The sequence below is a fragment of the Manihot esculenta genome, chromosome 5 (genome assembly GCF_001659605.2).
Source record: "Manihot esculenta cultivar AM560-2 chromosome 5, M.esculenta_v8, whole genome shotgun sequence".
Classification (NCBI taxonomy): Eukaryota; Viridiplantae; Streptophyta; class Magnoliopsida; order Malpighiales; family Euphorbiaceae; genus Manihot; species Manihot esculenta.
In genome coordinates this window covers 6,393,529-6,421,333 of record NC_035165.2, presented here as the reverse complement: position 1 = coordinate 6,421,333, position 27,805 = coordinate 6,393,529, and the positions used below count along the sequence as shown (strand labels likewise).

General features: G+C 33.9%; 3 protein-coding genes across 7 annotated transcripts; all 3 read right to left on the bottom strand.

The window, feature by feature from the left end:
* Positions 1 to 122: 122 nt before the first annotated feature.
* LOC110615622 (homocysteine S-methyltransferase 2) lies at positions 123 to 5,814 on the bottom strand. 2 transcript variants are annotated; one of them, XM_021757600.2, is made up of 7 exons: positions 5,479 to 5,814; positions 3,659 to 3,715; positions 3,355 to 3,584; positions 2,814 to 2,931; positions 1,813 to 2,016; positions 977 to 1,048; positions 123 to 629 (listed from the first exon to the last, which is right to left on the bottom strand). In XM_021757600.2, exons 1-7 carry the CDS (start codon positions 5,653 to 5,655, stop codon positions 474 to 476), a joined length of 1,014 nt encoding a protein of 337 aa, XP_021613292.1. In that variant the 5' UTR covers positions 5,656 to 5,814; the 3' UTR covers positions 123 to 473. The 2 variants fall into 2 exon arrangements, with proteins under 2 accessions (XP_021613292.1, XP_021613291.1); XM_021757599.2 differs by having other exon boundaries at positions 2,802 to 2,931; positions 5,479 to 5,813.
* Positions 5,815 to 7,363: 1,549 nt separating this feature from the next.
* LOC110616183 (serine/threonine-protein kinase STY13) lies at positions 7,364 to 10,528 on the bottom strand. The gene is made up of 6 exons (XM_021758529.2): positions 9,765 to 10,528; positions 8,828 to 8,949; positions 8,476 to 8,684; positions 8,221 to 8,395; positions 7,999 to 8,133; positions 7,364 to 7,850 (listed from the first exon to the last, which is right to left on the bottom strand). Exons 1-6 carry the CDS (start codon positions 10,117 to 10,119, stop codon positions 7,644 to 7,646), a joined length of 1,203 nt encoding a protein of 400 aa, XP_021614221.1. The 5' UTR covers positions 10,120 to 10,528; the 3' UTR covers positions 7,364 to 7,643.
* A 6,660-nt stretch (positions 10,529 to 17,188) lies between these two features.
* On the bottom strand, positions 17,189 to 27,306 carry LOC110615247 (methylcrotonoyl-CoA carboxylase subunit alpha, mitochondrial). 4 transcript variants are annotated; one of them, XM_043956692.1, is made up of 17 exons: positions 27,175 to 27,305; positions 26,902 to 27,082; positions 24,908 to 25,029; positions 24,592 to 24,739; positions 24,201 to 24,338; positions 23,860 to 23,955; positions 23,714 to 23,773; positions 22,415 to 22,507; positions 22,217 to 22,328; positions 21,473 to 21,577; positions 21,013 to 21,149; positions 20,224 to 20,455; positions 19,964 to 20,136; positions 19,755 to 19,871; positions 18,894 to 19,136; positions 18,719 to 18,814; positions 17,189 to 17,464 (listed from the first exon to the last, which is right to left on the bottom strand). In XM_043956692.1, exons 2-17 carry the CDS (start codon positions 27,076 to 27,078, stop codon positions 17,435 to 17,437), a joined length of 2,079 nt encoding a protein of 692 aa, XP_043812627.1. In that variant the 5' UTR covers positions 27,079 to 27,082; positions 27,175 to 27,305; the 3' UTR covers positions 17,189 to 17,434. The 4 variants fall into 4 exon arrangements, with proteins under 4 accessions (XP_043812627.1, XP_021612728.1, XP_043812626.1 ...); XM_021757036.2 differs by having other exon boundaries at positions 26,902 to 27,306; XM_043956691.1 differs by having other exon boundaries at positions 17,189 to 17,397; positions 26,902 to 27,306.
* Between the last annotated feature and the right edge of the window lie 499 nt (positions 27,307 to 27,805).

Sequence of the window (27,805 nt, the reverse complement as noted above, 5' to 3'; positions counted from 1 at the left end):
TTGCTCAAGTTGCCACCTTCCCAGTTGCACGTTCACTGGTGATGTGCAGTAAGATGCAACATATAACTTCTGATCTGGGGAAATACTGGCAGATCATGGAAAAATATTAGACCAACAGAGCATTCCAGTAACAGGTTTTTCAGCAATTATTACGAGGCACTTATTTAACTCAAAGAGTACAATCTTCCAGTGCAAAAGGCCGATTAACATAAACAAACGCCTTCAATCCTTACAACTAATATTGCCAGCATATTCGTGATCTCAATAAATAGTGATGGTCCCTCGACGAGTAGCTCATGGAAGGCATCTCAGCTGCTAGGACAAGTTTCAAACCTGACCTTGAATGTAGGCTGTCAGATCATCCTCTCCATTTCACAACCTATGACAAAAATATCCAGACCATGGAAGCCCATTCAATGGCCTCGTTCAGATTTGTGATTGTTTTGCTACTTCTGTTGAAATCAGGGAGGTCGCTATAATGGCAGAGCAGATCTATTGGAGAGAGTCCTGTATATAGCCCTTATAGTGTTTGGGGTTGTTCTACAACAGCCTCCAACAAGGGAAGCCCCCACCTCACACCATTTGTTTACATGTGACACAAAATCTTCATCTGATACACCAGTATTTTGCTGCAAATGGAAGAAGTGTTTACAAATTAAAGAATAAGACCAGCTGTGAGGCTAATTTGACATGAAAAAGAAGGAAAGCAAATCATCAAATTCTTAGAAAACTAAATAGTGTTTTCCCTTCCTCTGTTGTTTTAAATATTCAAATAGAAGATTTTTTGAGTCTTAAATAGGTTACAATTGCTGACTATCTGAAAGAAGCACGCTATTTCTTAGTTACTTTTTTTTCTTGGAGTTATGCGGATTCATTTGAGACTTCAAATGCAAATATGTAGCTTTTTTTTTTTTCCAAAAGAAGTTGAAGGTGGATTTCCATGTATTTCACAAAAAGACAAACAAAATGAACTTACCACCCACTCCTTTCGATGAGCATCATAACTCTCTCCACTGTTTGGATATATAAGTATCGGTTTGGAGGTCACCTGAAGAAATTATTTATGAAAATAAGTTCCTGAACCAGCAGACGTCTTATACAATACTAACTAAAATTGTAAAACAATTAGAGGACTTATTGCCCAGTGTCTATGAACATGCCAAAACATAAACCTATGAACTTTTCAAATATAAAAATGCGAGAACTGTGGCATAACATAGAAACCAGACATATAATATGTAATCGGTGTCAGAGGGAATATAATTATTGTCAACATGGAAAAAAAAAAACCCCAAATCATCTAGTAAATCATGACTCTTTAAAAGGCATCTCAAGATGATATTCTAAACCAAGATGAAGCCATTAGCAGTGTTCATCATAGTTTCTAGAACAGTCAATCTGAAGTTCTTAGGGATTTTTTACTGTAACTGATCTATTTAAGCAATCTTTGGCAAATAATTCTTTTTTTTTTTTGGTTATAAACATAAGTTCAAAGAACATTGTGGGAAATAGACTAGTGGTAATCAACTAACCAAGAACATTGTCAATCCTAAGTGGGCATAAAAAAAATAGTATGAACTGCAATTATATCAAACTTTATAGAATTAGATTGTATAAGTTATAATTCAGCTTGATCCCATTTCCAAATTATTTATATTTCCAGCAAGGATCAAATGATTGCATCAATAAAAGGACATAGTTTAATGAGTTCAGTAAAAGCATAAATGATTGCTTAAGATTTTCAACTTCTTGAAACAAAGTTAGGAACATATAAAATACCAACTCAGGAATAACAAAGCTTGAACATCGCACCTTCTTAACAGATAATATTAGTCCATGGATAAACCTAGGTGGTGTGCAGTTGATTCCCACAGCAGCTACTTTCTCACATGATTCAGCAACTGAGGCACATTCAACCAAAGAATCACCACTAACTACATTGACACCATCCTTGGAGTTGAAGGAGAACCATGAAGGAATCTTTATGTTTTCTTCCTCTAAGAGCTCAGCAAAAGCCTGCATAAAAAGCAGTAGTCAATGAGAAAGATTGTACTGAAACATAATAATGATCATCTTACCATGAGCCACTTTTCTTTTTTTTTTTTTTTAAAGAAACTCCTTTCTGATAACTCCATATTCTATAATTCCAGTATACTGGATAACCTAATTCTGTATTTGAAAATTTTTTTCAGGCTATAAACAGGCTTATGTAGTGAAAAGTGAAGGCCTGGAGAGTAATTTAATTTCGGTACCATGAGGAGAAAAAGTGAGGTTTTAGAAATTGCACAATGAACTAATCAACCCAGTCCCACAAAACCCCACCTCTTCAAATCAGGGGAAAAAGAGGAATGCAAATAGATGCACATGATCATACCAATAAGCCCAGTGGCCACAACATTTAACTCCCAGTGGACTCTTAGCACACATTACACCTCCAAATTTCAAAACCATAATATAGACTTTACTTCTCTGATTCACCTCAAAAAGTGAAGAAATGATTGATTCATTTTCTGTTAAGATAGGTGTGATTCTGCCTACAAGTATTATTCTAACTGGATCAAGGATAGAGTTGTAATTCCATAAATTCAAGCAAGAAAATGATAATTTTGATCCACTCTCCCCCCCCCCCCCAAAAAAAAAAAAGAAGAAAGAAATAATAATAAATAAATAAATAAAATTTCCCATTTTGCACTTACCTCCATTTCTATGTCCCTATATTTTTTTTTCTCATACAAGGAATAAATGTCCTTTTAACTTCCAAGAAAAAAAATGCTATGCTACTGAAAGGAGCAAGTTAATACCTGAGCTTCTACCTTATTTGGAACTGTTTCAAATGCTATGAGGTCAGCACCTGATTCTGCCAACACCTGAACCCTTCTGCGATGAAAAGCTTTCAAGGTTTCCAAGGTAATTTCATCACCATAATTCCCACTGAGAAGGTGAAACAGCAATAGTGATACAAATAGACTAACTGAAAATTTTCACTACTATAATGACATATTTAACCAGTCTGAAGCAACCAATATAATAGGGTTGTTTGCTTGTGTGATAGCAATACAAGGTCAGTAATAAATACAGGGAAGGTAAACAGAAAAAATAAAAATGTTCTTGATGTTATATGAAATACAAACATAAGGATTTTTAGGGAGTCCAACCATAACATATATCCTTCGAGGCAAAAATATGATCTTGTTATTATATTCAACAAGGGCTATGATCATGTTATTACATACAACAAGGGCTATGATCATGTTATTACATACAACAAGGCTCTGATGATAAAGCAACCACGACGCTTGAATGAAATCAAAGCAACATAGATAGTGCAATGTTTCCAATGCCAGGTATACCCACCTGTACTCAGATCCATCAGCCAAATATGCTCCATAGCTGCCAACAGAAGCTGCAACTAAAATGGGGCGCCGTTTCAAAACCCTATTGTCATTATTACCATCAGAAGTTTCAGCTTGACATCTCTCATAATAAATATCCCTTGCCTCACAGGCAATTTCCACACTTTTTTTAAGCAAAGCTTCACTTTCTTCACCGGAACAGCCTTTTGCTTCAAAACCCTGAATGGTGGCCTGCCCAAATTAAAGTAAACTGAATATCAGTATCAGAGAGAGAATAAGAATGAAAGCTAGGTCATTGTTAATACCTGATAAGATGCTGTGATAATAATGTCAGCACCTGCTTCAAGATAGTCAAGGTGAACCTGCGCAGTTATCAAACTCGGCTAACAATACAAAGTGTGCAATTTTTTTATTATAAAAAAAAATTGAGAATGGCTTCCAATCATGCTAAAAGATTTTCAATTACACTAAAAAGTCCCAAGCTAACATATTAGAAACCACTTCTCCCACAACAAATTAAAAGACAAGACTGCCTGGCGAAAATTGAAAAAAGATAATATTTCTAGCACTCCAAATCCAAATGGTTTTACATAATGAAATTGAAAGTTGTCACCACCATATAACAAACTATGGTTGCAATTCCCACAATGACTGATAATATGAGAAATGTACTATCAATTGTATTTGAATTTACAGAATATCACTTTCTATTAAATCAACACAATAACAAAATTGAGTCCTCTATATATTTTTAATGGTCTCAGCATGACAGATTATGGGGAAAAGGGGGGACTAAGTGGACATGTTACCCCATAGATTCAGGGAAAATTTTGAAATGATGTCAAATAAATGATTTGCTTCATAATTTGCATTTGAGGTTTAAAATTTAAGGCATCAATCGAAGTAACCAAAAATAATCTTATGACACAAGGAAATATATTCCCTATGTGTGTCCATGTGTGCATGTGCATGCGCAAGTTCATTATCTTGTTCATTTGTTTCATTCATATGTCCGCTCCACCCTGTTCCCCCCCTCTTTTCCCTCTCATGGAAGGAAAAAAAAATCACAGATAAGCTTTTCCTGACAGTTGTCATAATAATGGAGTTGCAAAATTGTCCAACTTTATCCTTCAATCGTCAAATTTGAGTGATGCTGCTTTTTAACATGACTAAGAATTGTATATGCTTTGAATAAACAAAAATCAGATGAACATTCATCTGTACTCTGATAAAGTTGTATGGCTTAGATCATTCAAAGGATGCACTTTTAATAGCAAAAAAAGACCTTGTATGCTTATTGGCCACAGTTATCATTACTAAACAAAGACCAGCTTAAGATAAACTTTGGGATTATCCCCCCTTCAAAAGATAAACAAATAAATAAATAAGGGACAGTGAAGAATGGCAGGGGGGGATACCACATATGCCCTTTCTAAACCATTAATCAAATAAAAAATGTGCCTAAAAAGAAACCACAGTGACTGAAATCCATATACTTACCACATAAGTAGTCCAAGCCAATGCAAAACTCTAGTCAACACAAGACAATATTACTGATTCAAGGAAAGCGGGCTCAGAGACTGATGAATAACAATTCGAACTTTACATGAGCCATATAAATGTTATAAAAATCTATACATTGTAATACAAACAAATGTTTAAATTTGATCCACACACAACCTCATCCAGTCAATACAAGAGAACAAAAAACAAGAGAAAGCAGGATCACAATAATACATATCATGGCGGTCCATATCTGCACGATCAAACATCACTGCTCATCTCTGTCAGATATGAGCAAGCTTCCGGTGCCAGTCATAACACTTATAATTCCAAATACGACTCTGACTCTCTCTCTCTCTCTCCCTCTGACGATAATATTAATAAGTGTGATAAGTCATAACATCACAAGTTTTATCTTTCTAAACACTGAAAATTTTAACAAAGACGAGTAAGAATGGATCCAAAGGGTAAAGACGTCACTAGTTCCTCATTTCAAACAAACGAAAAAGAGAAAATCAAAATTTAAAGCAGAAAGCTTCAAAATCAAAGCTAATCAATAAAAACCGAATAAAATCTCAGATGCACATATATATATGTACAGATACATCGAGAGAGTAAGTACATTACGGATGAGGTGAGGAGAAGTGAGAAGACACTTGGCACTCCAAAGGGGATCGTTAAGGTCAGCACTGTGCCGTTCGAGTTCTGTGGCGAGACCACCGTCAATGATGGCGACGCCGCCACGCTGACGAAGGAAATCTGTCAATAATGACGAAGTCTGGGCTGCGGGATGTCCCATCTGCGAGTTGTTCCAACGGAGAACCGATGAGACTTCCCCTTTTTTTTTCTTTTCTCTTTTTATGACTCGTTTGGCAATTTGGCTGTTAGCCAGTTAACCTGTTAGGCGCTGTTCCTACTGAACAAACAGCTACAAGTAGTTGCCGGATGACGAGAACGCTTGTTTGAAGTTGCAATCTATAAAAGTACAGAGATTATGGACATTGACCCCCCAAGTTTCCCATATACCCATTAACACCCCAATAACTTTTCCATTTGGGACATTTACGCCCAAGTTCTCAATTATTCTCTTTGTCAAGGTAATTTACAATATAATCCTTAGAGTATGTTGGATTCACATTTTATTTTTCTGTCAATAAATAACTAAAATTCACCACATGAGAATAGATTTTTTTTTAATTATTACGTATCTCTCATTAGATTATAAAATTATAAATTCAACAACAAAGTGTGATATTAAACTGTGAGCTAACTTTGAAATTGCTCATCTACCTAACCAATGAAGGTGACGAGCGAGTTGAGTAGAGGTTCCATCCTTTTTAAAATAGGCTTGCAAATTTCCACGAGCGTATCCTGTTCGAGTGCAGCGCAGCACAGGAATAGCCACTGGTGCTACTAGAGTTGTGTGCAGTTCCAGTTTGGTGTCTCCAACCAAAATTTGGATACATTTATTCAAATCAATTTTACTTTTACATCCTCGTATTATAAAATAAAATTTTGCAATTCTATGAAAACCATATTTAAATTACTATATAAATTTAAATTTAATTATTAATATAAATTATAATATATATATATATAATAATTATAATATTATTATATATAAAAATATATAATATATTAAGAAAATATAGAAAAATATGTCTACAAATCGAATTTTAATTAATTCGATGAATATGAATAATTTCAATTTGATTCTTATTAAAAAAATATTAAAATTAAATTAAAAGATTGCGAATATAAAGAATTTATTAAATTTTAATATCGATACACAGTTCATATCGTTATGGACAAGGAACACGCATATGGAGTTGAGACTCAATAGACTTCCATAACTATTTGAATTCAATTTTTATTGGTGGCCAAACTAGTTATTCTCGGATAAAAAATTTTAGTAACAAAATAACTTCTACAGTAATATAATATGTGATAATAAATATATGAAAAATGTCATATAATCTTTTTTATACTACTATTTTATATTAATTTTTATTTATTTAGAAAAATTTTATATTAAGAAAATTACATTTTAGTCCCCAGAAATTCTAGACTCCTAACACATAGGTGCAACCCTGTTACTTGCCCTTAGATGAAAGCTTCCATAAAATTGAGCCCCATGATAGTGTGGCATGTAACGATTATGCTAATAATAATCCAAATAAAATATGCCTAATATTTCCTCCATAGGACAATCCAATTGACTTGAATTGATCCAACAAGGTCACTCAAAAACTTGGACAAAACCCACAAGTCTTATTCTGTACAGTTCTTATCTCATCACCTGAACTGTTCTACACTAGCATCAGTTTCTGGCTGCTCAAGCTTCTGCCTGGATTTATCATAACTATTTTGTTTCCAAACTCTAAAAACTTCTTTAAACAGTAAATATGCCAAGGATACACTTCATTCCTGATGCTTAAAAGCAGTATATTTTGCTTTCCACCATTGTAACCTCCGAATTTCGGCTACTATACATAAACAATTGCTAATTGATTTTCAAGATCACTATTTGAATGGAAAGTTCGAAATCATAATAATTATAGAATTCCAATCTTCCAATTCCATAGTTTTGTGCAGCAATACTAATTACACCAACCAAATCTTAAACTTTTGACTAGGACCAGTAATTCCACTGCTTTTTCAAGTCTGTGTTCCTGAGCTATAGCAAGCTAGAGTCTTGATTTAGCTATTCAAATACCAGCGGCAGTCTGGCAATGAACTACTTCAGTACTCCATACATATGTATCAGGAGTGGAAAGTGAAAAGAAATCACGGTCCACGAACTGAACTAAAACAGAAACAGCCAGTTGTTTGATCTTCAGGAATCATGCCACCTCCTTTGCTTGTGTCTATTGCTTCTAGCAGCCTCACTACCTCGTCCATCTCAGGACGTTTGTCTGGATTTGCATCCCAACATTTTCTCATGATGCCTGCAAATGAACTTGGGCAACATCTAGGGATTTCTGGTCTCAGATTCTGCCAAAAGTCACAACCATTTTCATTAGAATCTTCAACAACATGGCGTCATGTGATGTTAGAACTGGAAACGGATAGGCACAGCTCTAAACTAAGCAGTAATGCCTGGGATGCAACAATGGCGACAAAAATATATGAAAAGACAAACCTGTCGAACTACTAGAGATGATACTTCAGCAAAGCTAAGATCGGGATAAGGCATGTCACAGCAATAAATTTCCCATAAGCATATACCAAAGCTGTAAACATCACATTTGCGATTGTAAGGCTTACCATCAAGAACCTAGACAAGTTATTTTGTTAGTCTCTTTTCCATCTTGCAGATGAAAACTAATAGCCAAAGAATGAAAGGAACAGAAGAGGTGGATACCTCTGGGGCCATGTATCCAAGAGTACCAGTTTCCCCAGTCATGTCCCTTGGGTTCTGAGCTTCAACTCGAGCAACACCAAAATCAGCTATTTTCAAAGTTCTATGAACATCTAACAACATATTTTCTGTCTTAACATCACGATGTACAATCCTTTTAGAATGAAGATAGCTCAAACTGCACAAGGGGATCAAACAAAACAAAATCTATTCATTAATATTGAATCACAGGCTAGTAAATTCAAAATCTGTACTTACCCCCTCGAAAGGTCCAAAGCAAGTTGAATCACAACCTTGAAGGCAAGTTTCTTTCTCCTATTTCTGATTAAGAATTTCTTTAACGTCCCACCTGGAAGGTACTCGAGAATAACGCAGCATGCTGTGGAAGGATGAGAATCATAACTTCCATTCATGGGGCTTTTGGCAGGAAGTTTAAGATCCGAAGTACCCATTGAAGCTCCAACAAACTGTATTACAACACTTTAGTTAGAATCCACAAATTGAGTCTGAGGAACGGCTCAAGAGATTTGTAATCAAAGGCTTATATATATAGTTAACTGCTTAAACCATCAAATCTTGAACTGCTATCAAAATAGCATACGTCCTTTACCTTTGTAACATTTGCATGGTCGAGTTTATGCCAAACAGCAACCTCTTGCCTAAATGATGACCGCACAGCAGCAATTTCAGCAGCAGTGGCAATTCCATCCTCCCCCCAATTCAATATCTTCACTGTTATTTTTAACAACAATAACCAATTAGGAAATAGCAAAGAAAGGAATAATCAATCATATGTGAATACCTAAAAATTTTATGTTTGAGAGGATTCCAGTAGAATAGGTTGTATCCACACTACCATTAAACACACTTGACAGATTTGAAGGATTTTAAGATAACTATGGATAATTTTCTATAAAGAGGAGAGGGGATTGAAATTGAATCATAGCTATGATTATCCAAAACTCCACACAAAGTAGAGATGGTAAACAATCAAACTTACAGCATGGGATTGTAGTTGAAAATTTTCTAAGCCATAATTGAAACAACATACTGTACACCATCTCCCATGATAAATAATTTATACTAGAAAAGGTTTTCACTTTAGGATGCACCCACTAATTCTAAATCCCCAAACGCACATATCTCAGAGTGAGATGCACACAAGGTGTATGATGTAAAAGCCGGTCCTGAGAACTCTCATTCTTTTTCACCATAAAAGTGTCAAAAGAAAGTTATCAGTTCTTGGACTCGGCTATTCATCATTAAATCTCTTTGTCACATACAAAACTTCAGTATCTAAACTTCTGACCATTTCCTCATCAGCATTTCATTTGACAGATACATATTTTACAGTGTTGTTTTCTTTACTTCACTTTAGTTCCGTTATTTAAAGCTGAAAGCAAGAAATCTCTTAAAAGATAAGCATTTCATCTATCTTCAAAAGTGCAATATTGAAACTTGGAAAATCCATGTAAAAAGAAATGAACTCAACATAAAAGGAAAGCAACTAGTAAATCAGAAAACAATCAGTAGAATAAAAGCATTACCAGCAACATCTTGACCGTCATAATTGCCTCTATACACAATCCCATAAGTTCCCTGAGCAATAACATGCCTTAAATCCAGTTTAATCAAATCAATCTCCCACTCTTCCCTTCTCCTCTGCACTTCTCTGTCCCTCGACCAAGCACGGCTGAGGTGCTTATCTAGTTGAATATCCCAGCTCTTGAAATCAATTTTATCTGCTCTAAAATACATTTCTCTATTGCTAATACTGCCCACATCCTTCACCTTTGAACTCAAGCTATTTTCAACCGCGTTTGAAGTAGCATCTACTTCATGGGTACTGAATTCCTCAGTTTTTAAACCTTGTTCGAGTCCCTGGCCATTGTTTGATTCCATTTTTATTCTTCTCTTCTTTATATGATCGCTGAAAACTCTAACTGACGAAGAAGAATTAGTGATGAACAAAATACTTTTTGAAGCTATAAATAAAAAACAGGAAAGCAAACAGTCAATCAATTCAATAAGAAAAGCTAAAAGGAGAAGTGAAATTTTTTTTATCAAACTAAACTCAAAATCATGGACTTCAAAAATCAAAGCTAGAACAAAATTTAGGAAAATGAATTTAAAAAAAAAATTTCTTTTTTGAAAAAAAAAAAAAAGGAACAAGCAAACAGAACCCCACACAAATAATTAAAAAAAAAAAGAATACAATAGAAGAACAGAGGAAGGAATAACAAAACGGGGGTTTGTGGAGGAGAAAAAAAGCAGAGTAGAAGATGAGAACCAATCAGATGGAAGGAGAAAAAGAAAGAAAAGAAGGGAGAGTGGGGAAAAGTATATATATTTTCCGGAGAGAAAACAAGGTAAAGGCGCGCTGGCGGGGATTGTGGCCTATAAATAAAATAGCTGTCCTAAATCAAACAGGTTTCAACTCTTTTACATATATAATTATATTAATTTTAAATAAGAGATTGAAGGTATAAAAATTGAAAATTAATTTTATCAAGTGAGTGATAATTCTGAATGATGAAACAAAATAGACTAAATTCTCTGTGTTAATTTTTTTAATTTATAATATGGTTGTTGAGTTTTAATAAAATCTATAATTTAATTTTTACTATTTTAATTAGAAATAATTTAATTTTTAAAGTTTTATTTTATTAAAAAATAAATATTTTATTAAAATTAATTAATAAAATATAAAAATATAATTTTTTGAATTTTAATTTTTATAATAATTTAATATTTTTAATTTTAATAATATGTAATAATTTAGTTTTTATAATTTTAATATTTATAATAATTTAATTTTTTTAATTTAAATTAATTTTATCAATTTATAGCAGATCAATAGTAAATTTAAGAGAATAATTTTAATATTTATAACAATTTAATCTCTTTAATTTGAATTGATTTTATTAATTTATAGTTTATTAATAGTAAATTTTAAAAAATATTATTTTATTAATAAAATAAGAATTTAGAATCTAAATTATTTACTCTTAAAAAAAATAAGAACTAAATTATAAATTTTAATAAATTTTAAAAACAATACTACAAATTATCGTTTTTCCGTTTTCCTTTGTTATATATTTTGTTTATTCTCTCAAATTATAAATTATTTTTATTTATTGATTAATATATCTTAATTAATTTAAAAATAATTTAATAATACAAATTATTTAATTTTTAATAGAGTAGTATAAATAGACAAAAAATAAATACAATAAGAATTTTATTCTTTTTAAATCATATTTTAAAAATATCTTTGTGGAACTATAAAATTTTATCTCTAAGATTAATTTTCTTTTAAAAAACTAAAATAAAAAAAAATAGTCCTAAGCGTGAATTTTCTTTAATCAACTCACAAGGGTATAAAATAAAAAACCGAAAATTTTCCTTGATTTAAACTACATAAATAAATATGAAACGATAGTAGGGGCAAACTGGTAACCTCGGACACTCAGAAATATAAATATAAAAACTAAATTAAAAAGCACGAATGTTAATTTAAAAGAGGAGAAAGAGAAACGTCGATAACTTTGAATTGGCCTGCTTTGTTAAGTTCGTATTTGACTTGCTTTAACGACTTTTTGATTTCGATAATTTCTAACGACTTTTAAGCCTCGGAAAGGGCCAAATTAAAGGAAAAATACTAAAGCCAACTCCCCAGTTCCTTGATATGTAATATTCGTTCTATTCCCTCCTGCTGTAATATTACAAATCCTGGCACCTTCCTAAGCATCCAATAGCATATTCTTTTGCCAGAATTTGGAACATCTTTCACACCAAAGTCCCATTCCTAGATTCTTTCATGTATTCTTGAAATCGCCGGACTTCTCTCACTATGGGAGACAAGACCGGGTCCTGGAGAAGAATAAAAACTCAAAACCCATATGGCCACACGCGGTAAGTCGACTCAACAGACTGATTATGTACACGGACCAACCGAGAAAAGTCCAGTCCGGTGACGTGACAGAAAATAAGGGAAGGGAGTCCAGTTACCTCGCAACCCTGTCAACACTCGAGTTAGGAGAAATTAAATAGTCGCATGGTATGGAGGGGCGCTTTAATAGAAAATAAGATTTTTCGTAGATATGTCAGTTTGTCTATGGAAGATCACCCATTTCTCTTTTATCCTTTTTCCCTTTTGTCTTTTATCTGTTAGTGACGTATAACCGCTTCTCTTGTTACAGTATCATCTGTCCCTATCACTCAAACTCATATATACGAAGTTAGAGTGTCCTTTCACTTTAGGCGGCCATTTAATTTCTCCAGGCGTGCGTCCCTTCCCTTACCTTCTGTCACGTCAGGGCTTTCCTTAGGTAGGCGCGCGTACGTAGTCAGTTCGCTTCACATCGCAGGGTTGGATCGCGCGATATTGAGCCGAATTACTTGCGTGTGGCTATATGGATTTTGGGCCCTTATCCAATCTCATCACGTCGCAGAATTAGATCACGTGATGTTGAGCTGAGTTACTTGCGTGTAGCCATACGGGTTTTGGGCCCTTATCCGACCTCGTCCTATAGTGAGAGATATGGAGAGATATGGTGAGAGAAGTTCGACGGTTATCGAAAAATTTTGCTAATTTAAGTGAGTTAACGTTTTGAAATTTTTATTTATTTTCAATAAATAATTTAATTAGATTTATAAAAAAAAATCCTTTAATTTTTTAGAAATTTAAAAAGAAAGGGCAACTAAATATATACAATTTTTATATTTTCTGAAAATTTTAAATTTTTTAATATTTTAAAATTATACGTATCTGTTTATTATAGTTTTTTCTATATGCAATAATAGAAGTAGTGTATAATTACTTAAAACTAGGGTATTAATCCAAGACCATAAGAAAGACGTTTAATTTCATTGGAGAAATGCATTTAAAATGGGAAAATTCAGAAAAATAATTTAAAGAAATTCGGGCTCCATGGATGTTGGATCTCTTAGTCAGTGTGACATCAAAGTATCAGAAACTTATCTCATGAATGGAAAAAGTGATAATAAAAGTTGATCAAGCAAGCTGATACCTTTAGGCAATTAGGAGTAACGAGTACTTTTCTATCACATCAGTATCCCTTTCTTTGTAGCCACCAGGCCATCAATTTCCTCTCAGAATATTGGGCCTGCAATTGGAAAATTTAAGCATAATCCCTGAATTGAAATTTCTTACAATGCGGCCACCTGCTGCTGCTGTTTCTGCATATGCAATCAGAAGAAGCTCGCACGCTGCACACTGCACAATTTCGACCAAGTGCACTGCATGACAATGAGCAAAAACTGACAATAATGTGATATAATGCATCTGCCTGGCACATCAATCAAAACTTTTTCCTTGAAAACCTCAGAAATTCTAGCAATTAAAAATGATTTACCCTAATGATTTAACCAGTTCAAGGAAAACAATACAATTCTAGACAGCTCCATAACATTAACCAGACAGAAGAAGACATCAGACGTCGACATTTACGAGGATTTTACATGATCAAGGTGGTTATGTAACGTTGGCTGGCAACAATAATGCCTAGTTTGACCATCATTGAGGAAATTTCTCAAACATGACTTGGACTGAAAAGCGATTAATAGAAAATGAAGAAGTCGGTGACTTGATCAAGTAGGAAACTACACAGCCACCATACCAATCATTACATGTTGCAAATCCACATTGGCAAAAGCAGAACCGCTAATAATTAATGATTCCATCTGCCAGTCCATGGACTCCATTGACACATCTCATCTTCTCATGATGTTTGCTTCCCTCTCTAATTGTTGTATAATAAAGTATGACAAAGAATAGGGTTACAGTAATTAAGCCCTAAAAACGTAAGAAAACATGCGTTTTTCTCCTACTAAAATACTTAATTGAAAATACATTAACCTCTGTGATGCTGATAACTGTTGAAGAAATTCATTCATATGGGATTATACAGTTGACTGTAGTTTATCTAGATTTTATAGTGACTTCCATCACCACCTGTTTCATTTATCATCCTCTTTAATTCATTTAGCTTCTCTTTCATTCTACATATTCAATCTAAAACATCTCCTTTGCTTTCGTTAGTTCACAAATTAGTATTGCTTTGTCCACTCTGCTGCTTCACAATCAAACCATTCAAACATTATACATTCTTTGTTATGGCATTTATATATATATATATATAAAATCTACCTTCCCAATCAGCCACCCAAAAACAAGAAATTAAGAGTGCGATCGGTAATACTGCAGGATTTGTATTTTTTATTTTCTAAAAATTAGAAATAATTTTTTTATTTTTGTTATTTATTACTTCTTAAATACGGTTTCCAAAACCTATTTGTATAAAAATAAATTTATAAATTTTTATATATAAATAAAAACTAAAATATTTTTTTTGAAATATGATATTTAATAATAAAATAAAAATATAAATAATTTTATAAATAGTTATATATAAAAATAAATAATAAATTGTTTTTATAAACATATGATATTATAATAAGTAAAATTATTATTTAATTTATGTGATATTAAAAAACTTAATAATTAGTCTCTCAATTTTAAAAAATACATTTCTTTATATTTTAAAAGTTTTACTAGTTAATCTATTTATTAATTTTAATGATTAAATATTTTATAAAAATAAAAATTACTATTAATTTATGTGATATAGAAAATTTACTATATAATTAGAATATTTTTAAAATTTTAAAAAATCTATTAACTAATTTCACTATTAATTTAAAAAAATATTTTTTTAATTTTAAAAATATTTTTTATAAATAAAAAAATAAAAGGTTAAAACGTATAATTTGCCCGAAAAGCAATTTTACTCCTCAATTTTAATTTATCCTATTTATGTCTCCAACTTTCAAATTGTGAAATAACTTAATACTATCTCATAACCGTTGGATTTCTCCACTCCGTTCTGGCTAGGTCCATGATGACAGCCCATGATCTAAAAACTTCTAAACCTCCCGAACGAACTAGGTCCAGTCCGCTCATCCTTGAGACTAAGCTCCATCTAGATCTCTCAATCAGGCCGGTCCAGTCCTTTCGGCCCTAAGATAAGATCTCCCATGGGCTCAGTCCTGATCTCCTCTTCCTGCCCAGCCCGGAGGAAAGAAGTTGGCCAGCCCGTTCGCCTGGCAAGTCCATCCGCATGCGTGTCAGGAGAGAATTAAATGGCCGTTACGCATGAAGTAGAGATCTAATACTTTTTTATAACCGTATCAATATAGCAGAGACATGTGGCCCAATGGCAGTGAGACAGTTACACGTCACTGATAGACGAAGAAAAAGAATAAAAGGTGATGGGCATTTTCCTCTCGGACTAAACTTTGAGAACCCTTGTAAAACCCTATTTTTTTAATCTCAAATCATCACTATCATATTATAGGAATTAAATTATTCAATAATTAAAATTTAAAAAGTGATATATATATTTTTTCATTTTATAGAAATTAAATTATTTAAGATTTAAAAATTACCGAATAAATAAAATAAAAATGAAATTGAGAGAAAAAATAACTTTTCATGAGAAAGTGAAAAGATAAATTATACATTTAGCCAAATAAAAATGTAACACTAACAAAACCAATAGATTATATGTTTTTTTATCAAATAAAAAATACAAAACAGAAAATCACATAACAAAAATACAATTGACTTCATATTTAGGGCACTCAAAAAACTCCTAGAATTTAATTCTTTCCATGATATCCAAACTTTGGCTTAAACACAGTAGTAGTAGTGCTGTAGTAGAATACTAATGGTATATTCTCTTCCCCATGCATCTTTTTCCATCTAACCGTTACCATCATCCTACATCACTTTTCTTGAAAGCTTTTGAAAATAAAATACCTTTTCTTTGAAATGATAGATTTGGTTCATTCAGAAGAAAAGCTTTTTGAAGAGATATGTAGGCCCAAAACTAGCTTTTTGTATAAATCCCATATATATGCGTGTGTGTGTGTGTGTGTGTGTGTGTGTAGAGTAAATCCTCACAGCCCATCAACCATCACCCTCATCCTATCAGTCTCAACCTTCACCCTCACGGTCTCGCCGCCTACTCAGATTGCTTTCTACCATTAACCTATGTCACAACCTCTCATCTCTTCTGGCCTCTGTGACCGCTTGGACCTTGCTACCTTGCGACCTTGCATGCCATTGCTCGTCCGCAATATGCTTCTGGTCTCCTCCATGCACGGCTACTTTCCTTTTCCTTATTGGTAGCCTCTATCACTTGGTGAGCTAGAAACTTTGACGCATCTCCCATCTGCAGTCACTCTTCCACCCAGGACTTGCCAATACAGTTACAACACTACCTCAACCTCTGCTTGATTGCATACACCATTTAGACCATCTTGGTACCGGACTTCTTGATCGATGCAAATTGACAATCATAATATAAAATTCTTGAACCTCAATTGCAACCTTTCCTTCTTGACATCTCTTTCTTCCCCTTCTTCTCTGTGTTATAGTTTTTGTATTTTGAAATTGCAGTGGGAAAAAAAAAATAATGGACCACCATGGTGGGTTGTAGAAGTGAATTGATTTTTTGCTTTTTAAGATTTTTGCATTCAAAGATAAAAACCCACCTATCCATTGGGATCATCGAAGAACTAGCATGTCAATTTTTATTTTTTTTCATTAATCCTTAACTAAATATAATATAATTTAAATAATTTACAAAAATAATATTTTAATTTATCTGTGGGACTCACCGTAATGGCGACAATCCGAAGATACTATTTAATTTTATTTAAATAATTGCTTCCTAAACTTCCAAAGAAAATTTTCATTTAAACTATTGGTTTGCTAGTCCCTAACAATTAGGGAAAAAAAAAAGTTTAGTTTGTTCCGCTCTCCTTTACCTATTATGCACCAACAGCATCTTCCTCAGGAGCGAGCGTGTACGTGAGCATGAGAGATGGTGGAAGGGAGCAAGATACGCTTAAAAGAATCCACTGCCTCGCAATGAGAAAGCACTTCAGAAGAAGTTAGATACATTTTATTGCCAGATGAAATATACAGTTTACAACAGCTTTCTGTTGTTACACGTCTCATCAGTAGTGAAGCATAAATATGAATATGGGACGCTTCTTACCATCCCAGGCAATATCCTTAATCTGATTAATCCCTTGTGTTTTGCTCAAGCAGCCATGAAAACGAAAATTCGGGACCAAATTCTATCCGTCCTGGCCATGGAAATAACTTGCTTCAAGACGCGTCCTATCAAGGAATGCATAATATTGGATGATTCTCCTTCAAAAACTTTTACATTAGAGCATAACCAACAGATCAAACTAAATGCGAGTTGAATAATCAAACATAACGACCTATTCTATCCAATAATAATTTGTTCAGTCATATACGCATCAAGTAGTTGAGAAGACCAACTCTGCAAGGTCAGTAAACTTTTGGCAATATCAGCCTTGATGGTGCCAACACCATCACAATCAACCTTAATTTTTTATGTCGTGTGTTGTGTCCATATGTTAGCAATGAGCAACTACTGCTCAAGAAGCAAACAAATTACCATGGCAAGTTATAAGCCTAAAGCCTTCAATATTTCACAATCTGTTATTCATTCTGTTGGCCTTCACAAAAATTTATTAGGAGAGAACAGCACTCCTTGCTGAGAACAGCGCCCACTGATTTTTCTCAATGGTGAAAAAGTTTACTTTTATCATGTGAATGATACACAGAATTTTCTCTATTTCCAGTTCTCAATGGGCACAGGAAAACTAGAATACACGCAACATAAATTCAAACTCCAGGAGGTTGGATTCATCTGATTTCAGTAAATTCAGAATTCCCAACGTTTATTGTTTAATCATCCAGATTAAACCAGAAATGGAACTAGAAAATGTGTTGAGAAATTTCTATACATTGTGCAACGAGTCTGATCTAGTAACTATAGGACCTACTGTTAATATTGAACTTTTTTTCAAATCATGCACAAAACAAAAAAAAAAATGAAAATCATGTTTGCCCCAGAAATATTCTCAGATTCAGGATTTAGAAATTGCTAGATCAGGAAACAGAGTCTAAAATAATAATTTTAGATCAGGAAACAACGAGACTTATCTATAATTAATAATAATTTTAATTAATAATTATTTTTTTATATACTTAAAAAAAACTATTTTTAATTATTTTTTATAAATAATACCTTGATTCCTGCATGCAAGTGGCCATGTTCAACACTTTGGCCCAAAATTTATTATTTATTTTTATTTTTTGTAAAGTTGGCATATTGGACACTTATAGTGTCGAACATGCCAACTTCGACACTTGTAGCGTTGAACATGCCAATTTCGACGGTATGACTGTTGAACAAAAATTCATTTTGTTAAAAATATCCTAAATCCGAAAATATTTTTGAGGCAAACATGATTTTCATTTTTTTTTTTTGTTTTGTACACGATTTTGAAAAATAGCTCGTTAATATTCATAATGGGAACACTTCACTAAACGTAAAGCTCACTTAAACACAAACAATTAACATTGACTAACCTTAATAATGAAGAGAAGACTGCTATCTGAAACTTGTTGGCCAGCTGTCACTTGAAGCCCATGAACATACCCCGCAAATGGCGCCTTCACAACGTGCTATTCAATTACAGGAAAAAGTATTAGAAATTAGCAAAGAAAATAAATTGTCCAGAATGTTAGAGGCATCACAGCAGACCTCCATTTTCATTGCTTCTAACACCAATATAGGTTGCCCTTCCTCCACTTTTGATTCATCCTTCACAAGGACCTTAACCACTAAACCAGCCATGGGAGCCACCACAGTTCCAGGGGGGTGAGATGCAGTCTCAAAATTGGTCTTGTGTTGGGTTTCTTCATCATCACATAAATCAATCCCCAATTTTTGTCTAAAATGGTGGTGGTGTGTTCCATGCCATATATGAATGTGCTGTGTCTCATCCTGCCACACCAAAGTAGAAGGTCTTACGTCAAAACCACAGAACAGATGCATGCCATATGCAACATAGAATGATATTAGATAGATAGGAAGACGGACAATACTCACACCCACAAAAAAAGATGTTCTTCCACTAATTATCAGCAATGTTAAATTAACCAAGTATTATGCTAGCTTTTATTAACAAAAAGAAAAAAATAAAATCCACCAAGCAGTAGCAGCAATAGTAACACTATAATGAGCCCACAAGCTTAGCGAATAAAATGCTTTCCAGAATAAAATTGTCGAAAAAAACCCATATCATGGAGGAGAATGAAAGAGGGCAGGTTCAGAACACCACTGGTTCTTTCAGAAAGTGGAAAGACCATTTTACCCATGAGAACAACTAACAATAACACTGCAACAGACGACCAGGACCCAGTTATAATATCATAATTTACTAAATATTGTCTATCTAATTTCAATACCAATAATAAAAGTTTGGTGGCAAATGATAACAGAAAAGAAGACTGGTTATCCTAAAATGTTACATAAATAGTTATCATAGAAAGAAACAGCATCCAACAACAAGAAATCAATATACCCATGCTTTTAAAGATGACTGTACAGAAAGATAATTACCTTTGAATAAGCAGCCAAACTAATACTCATGCTTAAACCATCAGTCTCAACCCTGAAATCATGGTCATGCATGTGCATTGCCTTGATTTCTAAACCAGGGGAACCAATTTCTCCAGTCTGTGCACATAAAAGAATGTTGAAGGCTTGTAGTTCATAAACTAAAACTGATCATTCAAACCTTCAACTTACAGCTATAAATAGATAAATACCTCAATCAGATAGTTCCCATTTGGCTGGTAAATTACAGAAATCATCATTGTCAGATGATTTGAGCCACTGCCATCAAATTCATTGTCCCACTCCAATACCATAGTATGCCTAGCAAGATGGTGGACTCTGAAAGGAGGATGAGAATACCATATGGGGTGCAAGCTGCTTCCTCCTGAACATGTTACAGGGATTGATATCATCAGAAAGAAAAGGGACTTGCATTACAAATGTGCAAAGCAATACTGAGCCTTTCACCTACCATAACCTTCCTTCAAAAAAGAGTGTTCTTTTTCACAAAGACATGCAGCTGCCAGACCTGCGCTGAATCTTGCACTACTATATGCCTCTTTGGCTAACAATGAATTATTAGGATCAATGAAGAGATCATCTTTATGGTTCTCAATAAAGTGGGTTTCCACGTCGCCATCTTCAAAAGCTCTATGGTTAGCAAGTTTTTGGAGAAAATTGATATTAGTTGGCACTCCTGCGACCTGCCAACCAATAAACCTTTTAACGATAACCTTATTAACGTTAACAGATTCTAAAGACAAAATGTAGGTCAATCAGAAGTTAGCTGAAGAAGATGATATGAAGCAAAGAAGGGATGTAGCAGTGCGATATAAGACTAGAAGACATACAACAACATATATTCACCAGATATAAGTCATGTTTTTCATCTAAAATGACTCCACAGCAATGGCCACTGCTTGGGCAATAGTAGTCTGGAAGTTCAATTATTAAGATTAGTCTCGTTATGTAAACATGCTGAAGTATAGCACTATCTTCAATTTTCTATCCTACAATCCCACTATTTTTGGGCCATAAAAAGGTAACAGTGTTTCTAAGTGAAGCTGCTAAGCCTAGCATACAACATATCATCGTACCATTCAGATGATTTGATCATAAATTACCTTCCAAACTGTTAAAAGCTATGCTATATAAGCAAATAAATTTAGCACAGATTTATGCATAGAGTTTTTTCCACCAAGCTTAACTTATCAGTGAAAAGCATAACTTCAACCAACACATGATTGTAGTTAGTGCATGCCTGAAATTTTGATAAGCAATCCTTCAGTTTGCTCAATGCTGCAGCACGGTTTTCTCCCCAGACTACAAGCTTTGCAATCATAGGATCATAGTGCATGCTAACAGTGTCCCCCTCTTCAACTCCAGTCTCAACGCGAACTGCTTATGAAGACAGATCAAACATAAGTGATAAACTGAAAAGATAACACACCTAAATAATGAGAAACAAAAGGGAAAATTCACCCAAAAGACTTGGTAGACTTTATCATGACAATGGCTTATGGGCATCCTTTGTATTTATATCACACTTCCTTTTATAAGTGAAAATGGCTGGAAAATATTTTGATTAGTGAAAGCCTTTGCCAGACAATTTTTCAAGACGTAAGTTACAAATCATCCAATAGTCACATGATGAATAACATTCATACAAAATGGATGCTGCAGCTAATATCAAGTATTTGTAAGCAACTTGGCTTTTGCACCTGCTGACGAGACTGCAACAGGGCGATAATGATGAAGAAATCCAGTTGCCGGAAGAAATCCTTTAGGAACATTTTCAGCATATATTCGAGTTTCAAATGCATGACCTGTCAAAAGAAAAACGTAAAGTACTAAGACTCTACAAGATAAAGATATTTATAACTTAATAGAAAAATACAAAGGAAGTTTTCCATTTGACAAAGCAAACCAATAATGTTTTTCTACCAGAAACACAATTCCATTTTTCTTTTGCATCTTTACCATCCCAGCCCCTCCAGGTTCCTTTTGACTCGTACACTTAGGTCCAACTTCTAGTAATGTGTTACGGGTGCTATTGATCCAAAGGAGCCTAAACCATTTAGAGTGTATTCTAGAAAGCTCAAAGGGAGTAAAAGAAAATAATGACTCAGCAGGAATCTTTGGGGAGAGGACAGCTAATCCTAGGGAGAGAGAGTTGTTTATAAATAAAGAATTTGAGAATGAGAAGGGCATGTCGTTGATAGTCTTTCCTTGCAAACTCTAGTAAGAGTGGCTGGTTATTTGTAATCAGTGTCTTCTTGTTTGGCTACAGCCATTAATGTTAGCAATGGTTCCCCTTCCTTCATTTTCGTCCCTATATCTTGATTTACTGTTCCTTACTCTACCATACTGTTTGTTTATTAACCAAACAGACTTTTCAACCATGCAAGAAAATAATATCATTTTAAAATATGACCAACAATGGTCATATTTCAGAAGCAACCTACCCAACAATGGCACCTGTGATTGACTAAGGGGAAGTGGTTCTCCATTTGCAACCCGAATTTGCCATTCTACAAGATCTTGACCAACAATCATCTCTGTCACAGGATGCTCAACCTACAAAAAAATATGAATGGACTATTAGGATTTTGTTAAAACTTATGGGATTCAATATCATGACATCGAAATAAAAGGTTAAGCACCTGAAGACGTGTGTTCATCTCCATAAAATAAAATTGGCCGGAGACTTTGTCAACTATAAACTCCACAGTCCCAGCATTGTGGTAACCAACAGCCTGCTTTCACATATTTGGGATTAAACATTAGTAAGTGTCACATTAAAAGGAGTCAAACTAAGGATACTTGAACAATAATTATAAAGAAACTTTGAAAATATGAAGAGCCAAATAAACGAAAATGGCGGCATGCTTGTGGGCCAATAGTTCTCAAATTATTGGCACAGTTATGATACAAAAGAGAGCAGAGTACTAATAACACATAAAATTTCTTACTGCAACCATGCTAGCTAAAAGTTCTCATGGATTCCACTTTAATCTCATGATTTTCATCTTCAGAGATGAGGAAATGAAAAACTTTGTTCTCTCGTAGACAACAAGACCTTACAAGCTCAAGGTCCTATGTATTGTAAGCATAATTTTTAAAGATAAACGTCTTATCAATTTGGTTAATATGGACAAAAAGTTTTGATTAAAATATTTTCATGAGTCTTTTGACTAACAAAATAATTGGATGAACAAAATTGGCACACTTATTTTCTTACTGAGACAAATCAGGTAGCAGGTTGTTTCCATTATGCTGAAACAGTATATACTAATAGTATGGCTGGAAATCCAAATAAATTGCTGTTACCTGAAAATTTACTCAAATTAAATTTAGAGCCCATCATTAAGACTCTACTTCTAACTTCAAACGGTTGACAGATGAAAACCAACTGTTAATGAAAGTAAAAAACATAAGCCAGCCTTCACCACTAAAGTTTGACCTCCAAAAATTGACCATATGTAACAACAATACTAATGGCTAATACAACAGCTAATAATTGAGAAAGTGGTACACCGAACCAATCACATTACAATACGATAGTAAAAAAATTTATTTTAAAAAAAAACCTAAACCCACATCACTACTAGTTAAAATAAAATTTATTAAGTTTTTATTTTTTTACCAATGTGCAGTAATGTCATTGGATTGGTGTACGACCACAGCATAATGAGATGGTACTCCAGGTCTACCTAATAATTTGCCCTGATAATCATGTCATTTACACTTGTCCTCAATCCCTTGACTTGAAAGGGTCACAGATAAGTTTTAGGTGCATGCTATAGCTCCATCAAAATAAAATGTAAAAAGATATTCTATACAAATACTAGGCTTCAAAGGGAGCCCTTCTTTGTCCCTGTTTTCCATATGTAAGAATATTGAATTAGTAAATCAGCTACGATACCATTTTTATTCAGAAAATTTAATTACAAAAGCATTACCTTTGCTGCAGATACTGCAGCCTGACCCAAGTGGGAGCGGAAGTCATTCATAACATTTGGCTGCATCAATAGAAGCTCAAATTACAACTCTTGTAGATATCTTATACAGTGAAAATCCTGAACTGAAACTAGTGAACAAACATTACAGCTGGAGCTTCTTCAATTATCTTCTGATGTCTTCTCTGTATGCTGCAATCCCTTTCATATAAATGTAGTACATTTCCATATTTGTCTCCAAAAATCTATAAAGTCCAAAAGAGAATCTAAAGATTAATACATAAACCAAATTGACAATCAAGTCCATCAAATGAACATACACCACACAAATTATTTGAATTTGAACCATAAATGTTCACAAAAATAATGAGAAAGACCATGAGTCAATTCAGTGAATGTATAACATCAACTATCCAGTAATGCAAAACAATATTTATTGATCGGAAAGTAAATGGTAACAGATCTAGAGTAGAGAATGAAATATGCCTACCTGGACTTCTATATGTCTTGGATGTGTGATGTATTTCTCTAGCAAAATTGTGTTTACACCAAAAGAGGCTGCAGCCTCACGTTGTGCTCCCAAGAAAGAGTCAACGAATTGATTTGGGCTTTGTACAATCCTCATACCCTAAAAATCTGCATGGAGTGAGAACTTTATTTGAAAAGAATAAAACACACACACACACAAAGAAAAGGTCTCAAAAGTCTTGATTCTAGGAATATTTCATCCAAATGTGCTCAACTATAGATGTATGATCTAACTATAAAATGCATTTATTATTTTATTGCCATATATGCAAACTTATTGATATCCCATGATACATGCTTAGTCTATACCTTCTACTGATGGTATAACAACAATTTAAAAATCGTAGGTGTACCTTTCCTCCACCTCCATGAGTTGGCTTTATCAAGATCGGGTATCCAATTTTATCTGCTTCTGACTTCATGAGTTCAATATCTTGCTCATCGCCATGATATCCTGGGACAAGTGGCACCCCTGCAGCACCCATTATCCTCTTGGATGCACTGCCAGAGATATATAACCAACATCAAAACAATTGAAGAAAACTCTGGTTGCACACAGACCTAGAGGAAAAAAAAAACTCAAGGACAATATCAATGTAGTGCAGACCAGGATATACAAACATGTCAAAGGGGAAAAAGGATGAAGTCAATTAATAAAGTAGTTTGTACCTTTTATCTCCCATGTCCCGAATTGCTGAAGCAGGAGGACCAATAAATGTAAGACCCGTATCTTCACAAAGTTTAGCAAAATCTGCACTCTCAGATAAGAAACCATATCCTGGATGGATAGCCTATATTCAAAATAAGATAGCCATGCTGAAAAGGATACCCCTTTAATGTGAGAAAAATAATAAGCAATCAACCATGCACCGTAGATATGTACTTACATGAAAGGAAATATTTCAAGCCAATAAGATTAATAAAAGGTAAGGTTTTTTAAAGTAAAATAGGGTACTAGAAGGTACGGGTAAAAATATTTAGAGTGAATTGCTCTAGGATCTCCAGAGTTGACCCTTGAGCAAAAATACAAGAGGCTTAATTGGATTTATTTCCACTTTTACAAAGAACCAAGACCCCCAAATATGCCTCTCAAATCATAAGGAGCTCCTTTTGCAGCATACCATAATCTCTTCTAGGATTAAGTTTTTGTATATAATCAAGCACATTATCTAAGGACGGGATTGAGGCTTGAGGCTGATGAATCCACTCAAAGTATAGATCCTCCAATGTTTTTGACAAGCAAAGACCATGAACAATCGGAAGTAGCTCTATAATCAATAGAAGATTGAAATCTAGTTCAAATATCGCTAAATGCAATTCTCATGTCAATTTAAACAAGTCTAATTCCCTCATTCAAATGATCAAACCCTCATGTTAGCCCAAAATGACAATTCAGGCATTCACATAGCCAATGCTAAGCTTGGCTATTTGACATGCTTTACACTAACATTTATTTATAAAATGATATTATATGAAGTCTATATATTAATTTTCATTATAAAAATTTTATAATTTAAAAGTAAAAAATTTATATTAACCAAACAAGTGATTTCAACATTTTGCTTATCAATAATTAAAAAAATTGTAAAGTAACAACTCTCTAATATAATAAATAATTAAGCGCATATTTACTAGTTTATCATTTTATAACAGTATCATTTGTGGATTAGTTAGTCAAAATGGGGAGAGGGTCTGGGATCAATTTGTGAGCTAAATGATAAAGAGTATCACAAATGTGTCAAATCAGGTAACTGAGTTAACACAACATGATACAATTATTGGCATGTTATAAGTGGGTCAACACAAACCCTCTATTTGAAATCAAGAATTTCGCAAGAATTTAATTGAATTAATTTGTTTTATAACAATTATATTGTTTCGAATGAAACAATTCAATTCTTTTTTAATTAAAAGTTGTTCCATTTAAAAGAAATTAAAATCTGGCCAGATTTTGCAAGAATTCATTTGAGTCTTTTAACATTTTGCAAGAACTCATTTGAATTCTTTTCTTGCAAGATGATTCATGCCAAAAGGAGGGAAAAAGAAATAAGCCCATCTCAAGTCTCATATTCATGTCCACAGCGCGTGCATAAAATTTGTCGTTCCTACTCATATCTTACCTCTAGAAACTTATGCCCGAATGTCAATCAAACATCAAATGTCAATAGAATAACAAAAGAACTTGAATTCCTGTATCATATTAACAAATAGAAGAACAGAGCAGACAAAAAGAACACATGTAGCAGTTCTTATTAAGTTTACCGTTAATAATTTACTACATATTCAGTTACGCAAAAAAATAAAGCGAATAACTAAACGTAATAAGGATGTCACCAACACACTATGGCTGTGGCGGGGAAGAGGAGAAACATTTAACCTACTATGTCATATATAAATGCAATCAAACACGTGATCATCGACACTGGAAATAAAAAGTTGAATAATCTCTCTGGTGCATTAGGATTCTAACTGCAATTAACACGTAATTGGTGAATTCGATAACCTTGTGTAAGCAACAGAAAAAACGATTCAATCAATAAGAAACTCATTGCTTACTGGGAAATAGAAAATAAAGTAGCATAACTTGTTTATAGTCCGGACTTTCAAGAAATTTGACTTAAAATATTTCCTTAGGTCCCCCAAAATAGCGTAGTAATACTCACCTGAGCACCAGTACGAATGGCAGCCTCAACAATTGAAGGACCACTCAAATAACTCAGCCTTGCCGGAGGTGGACCTATATGAACCGCCTCGTCAGCTGATTTAACATGAAGAGAGTCTCTGTCAGCGTCGCTGTAAACGGCAACAGTTCGAATCCCTAGCCGGTTGGCTGTCCTCATGATCCTACAAGCAATTTCACCCCGGTTCGCAACCAATATTTTCTCTATGCGCTGTGTCGTTTCAAAGGCATGAGAAGATACGGAGAGGAATCTTACTTGGATGAGGAAGGGCTTGAGGTTGAGTTTTCGACGGAGGACTGAAGCCATCGACGCCATGGTTTTGAGTTGATTGAGGTCTGAGCCAGACTTTAGCGAATATCATTAATTCTTTTTTTTTGTTCGGAAGGAATATCATTAATTCACGTTAAAAAGAAACAAGGATATGGTGGTCTTTTGGTAATCTCGAATCATGGGTGAAGGCTAGTTTTGGAAGAATGAAAGAATAGCGTTATGATGTGGACAATGACAATTGGTTAAGAGGAGTTTTACTTTATGATGAGTGGATAGGGATATGATCGTTGATGTGGTGCTTACCTGGGAAAATGTTCCTTTTGCGTTATCTCATCTATTGGCAATTACGCCAGAATACGTGTCCTCTTAACTTATAATGATTGGTTGGACTGAGAATGGGCTTCTGACCCAAGTTCTGCTAGATTTATAGTCTAAATATATGATAAGAGTTTTTAAAAAAAATTATATATTTACATTTTGTGGATAAATTTAAGTATTTTTTTTAGAAATTTAATCCATTAATAATAGCCGCATCATCATAGTTGACCAGGGGAGCGCTTGCAGTAAGGTTAACAAAAATGGTGTTCATCCCTATTCACTGGCAAATCTCGTGCCC

Bases quoted from the DNA above. Each gene is read 5' to 3' on its own strand.
- LOC110615622 (XM_021757599.2), bottom strand. From the start codon at position 5,655: ATGGGACATCCCGCAGCCCAGACTTCGTCATTATTGACAGATTTCCTT. The intron at 3,716-5,478 runs GTACTTACTCTC...ATAACTGCGCAG, and splicing joins CTCCTCACCTCATCCGTAAT to GTTCACCTTGACTATCTTGA. The intron at 630-976 runs GTAAGTTCATTT...TTCCATTTGCAG, and splicing joins CTCATCGAAAGGAGTGGGTG to CAAAATACTGGTGTATCAGA.
- LOC110616183 (XM_021758529.2), bottom strand. From the start codon at position 10,119: ATGGAATCAAACAATGGCCAGGGACTCGAACAAGGTTTAAAAACTGAG. The intron at 8,950-9,764 runs GTAATGCTTTTA...TAAAAATAACAG, and splicing joins TGACGGTCAAGATGTTGCTG to TGAAGATATTGAATTGGGGG. The intron at 7,851-7,998 runs GTTTGTCTTTTC...GACTTTTGGCAG, and splicing joins CATCTCTAGTAGTTCGACAG to AATCTGAGACCAGAAATCCC.
- LOC110615247 (XM_021757036.2), bottom strand. From the start codon at position 27,234: ATGGCGTCGATGGCTTCAGTCCTCCGTCGAAAACTCAACCTCAAGCCC. The intron at 19,137-19,754 runs GTAATTATCTTT...TTGGTGTGGCAG, and splicing joins GTTTGGCTGCTTATTCAAAG to GATGAGACACAGCACATTCA. The intron at 17,465-18,718 runs GTTAGTCAATGT...AAGTTTTTGAAG, and splicing joins GTCTTCTCTTCATTATTAAG to GAGAATCATCCAATATTATG.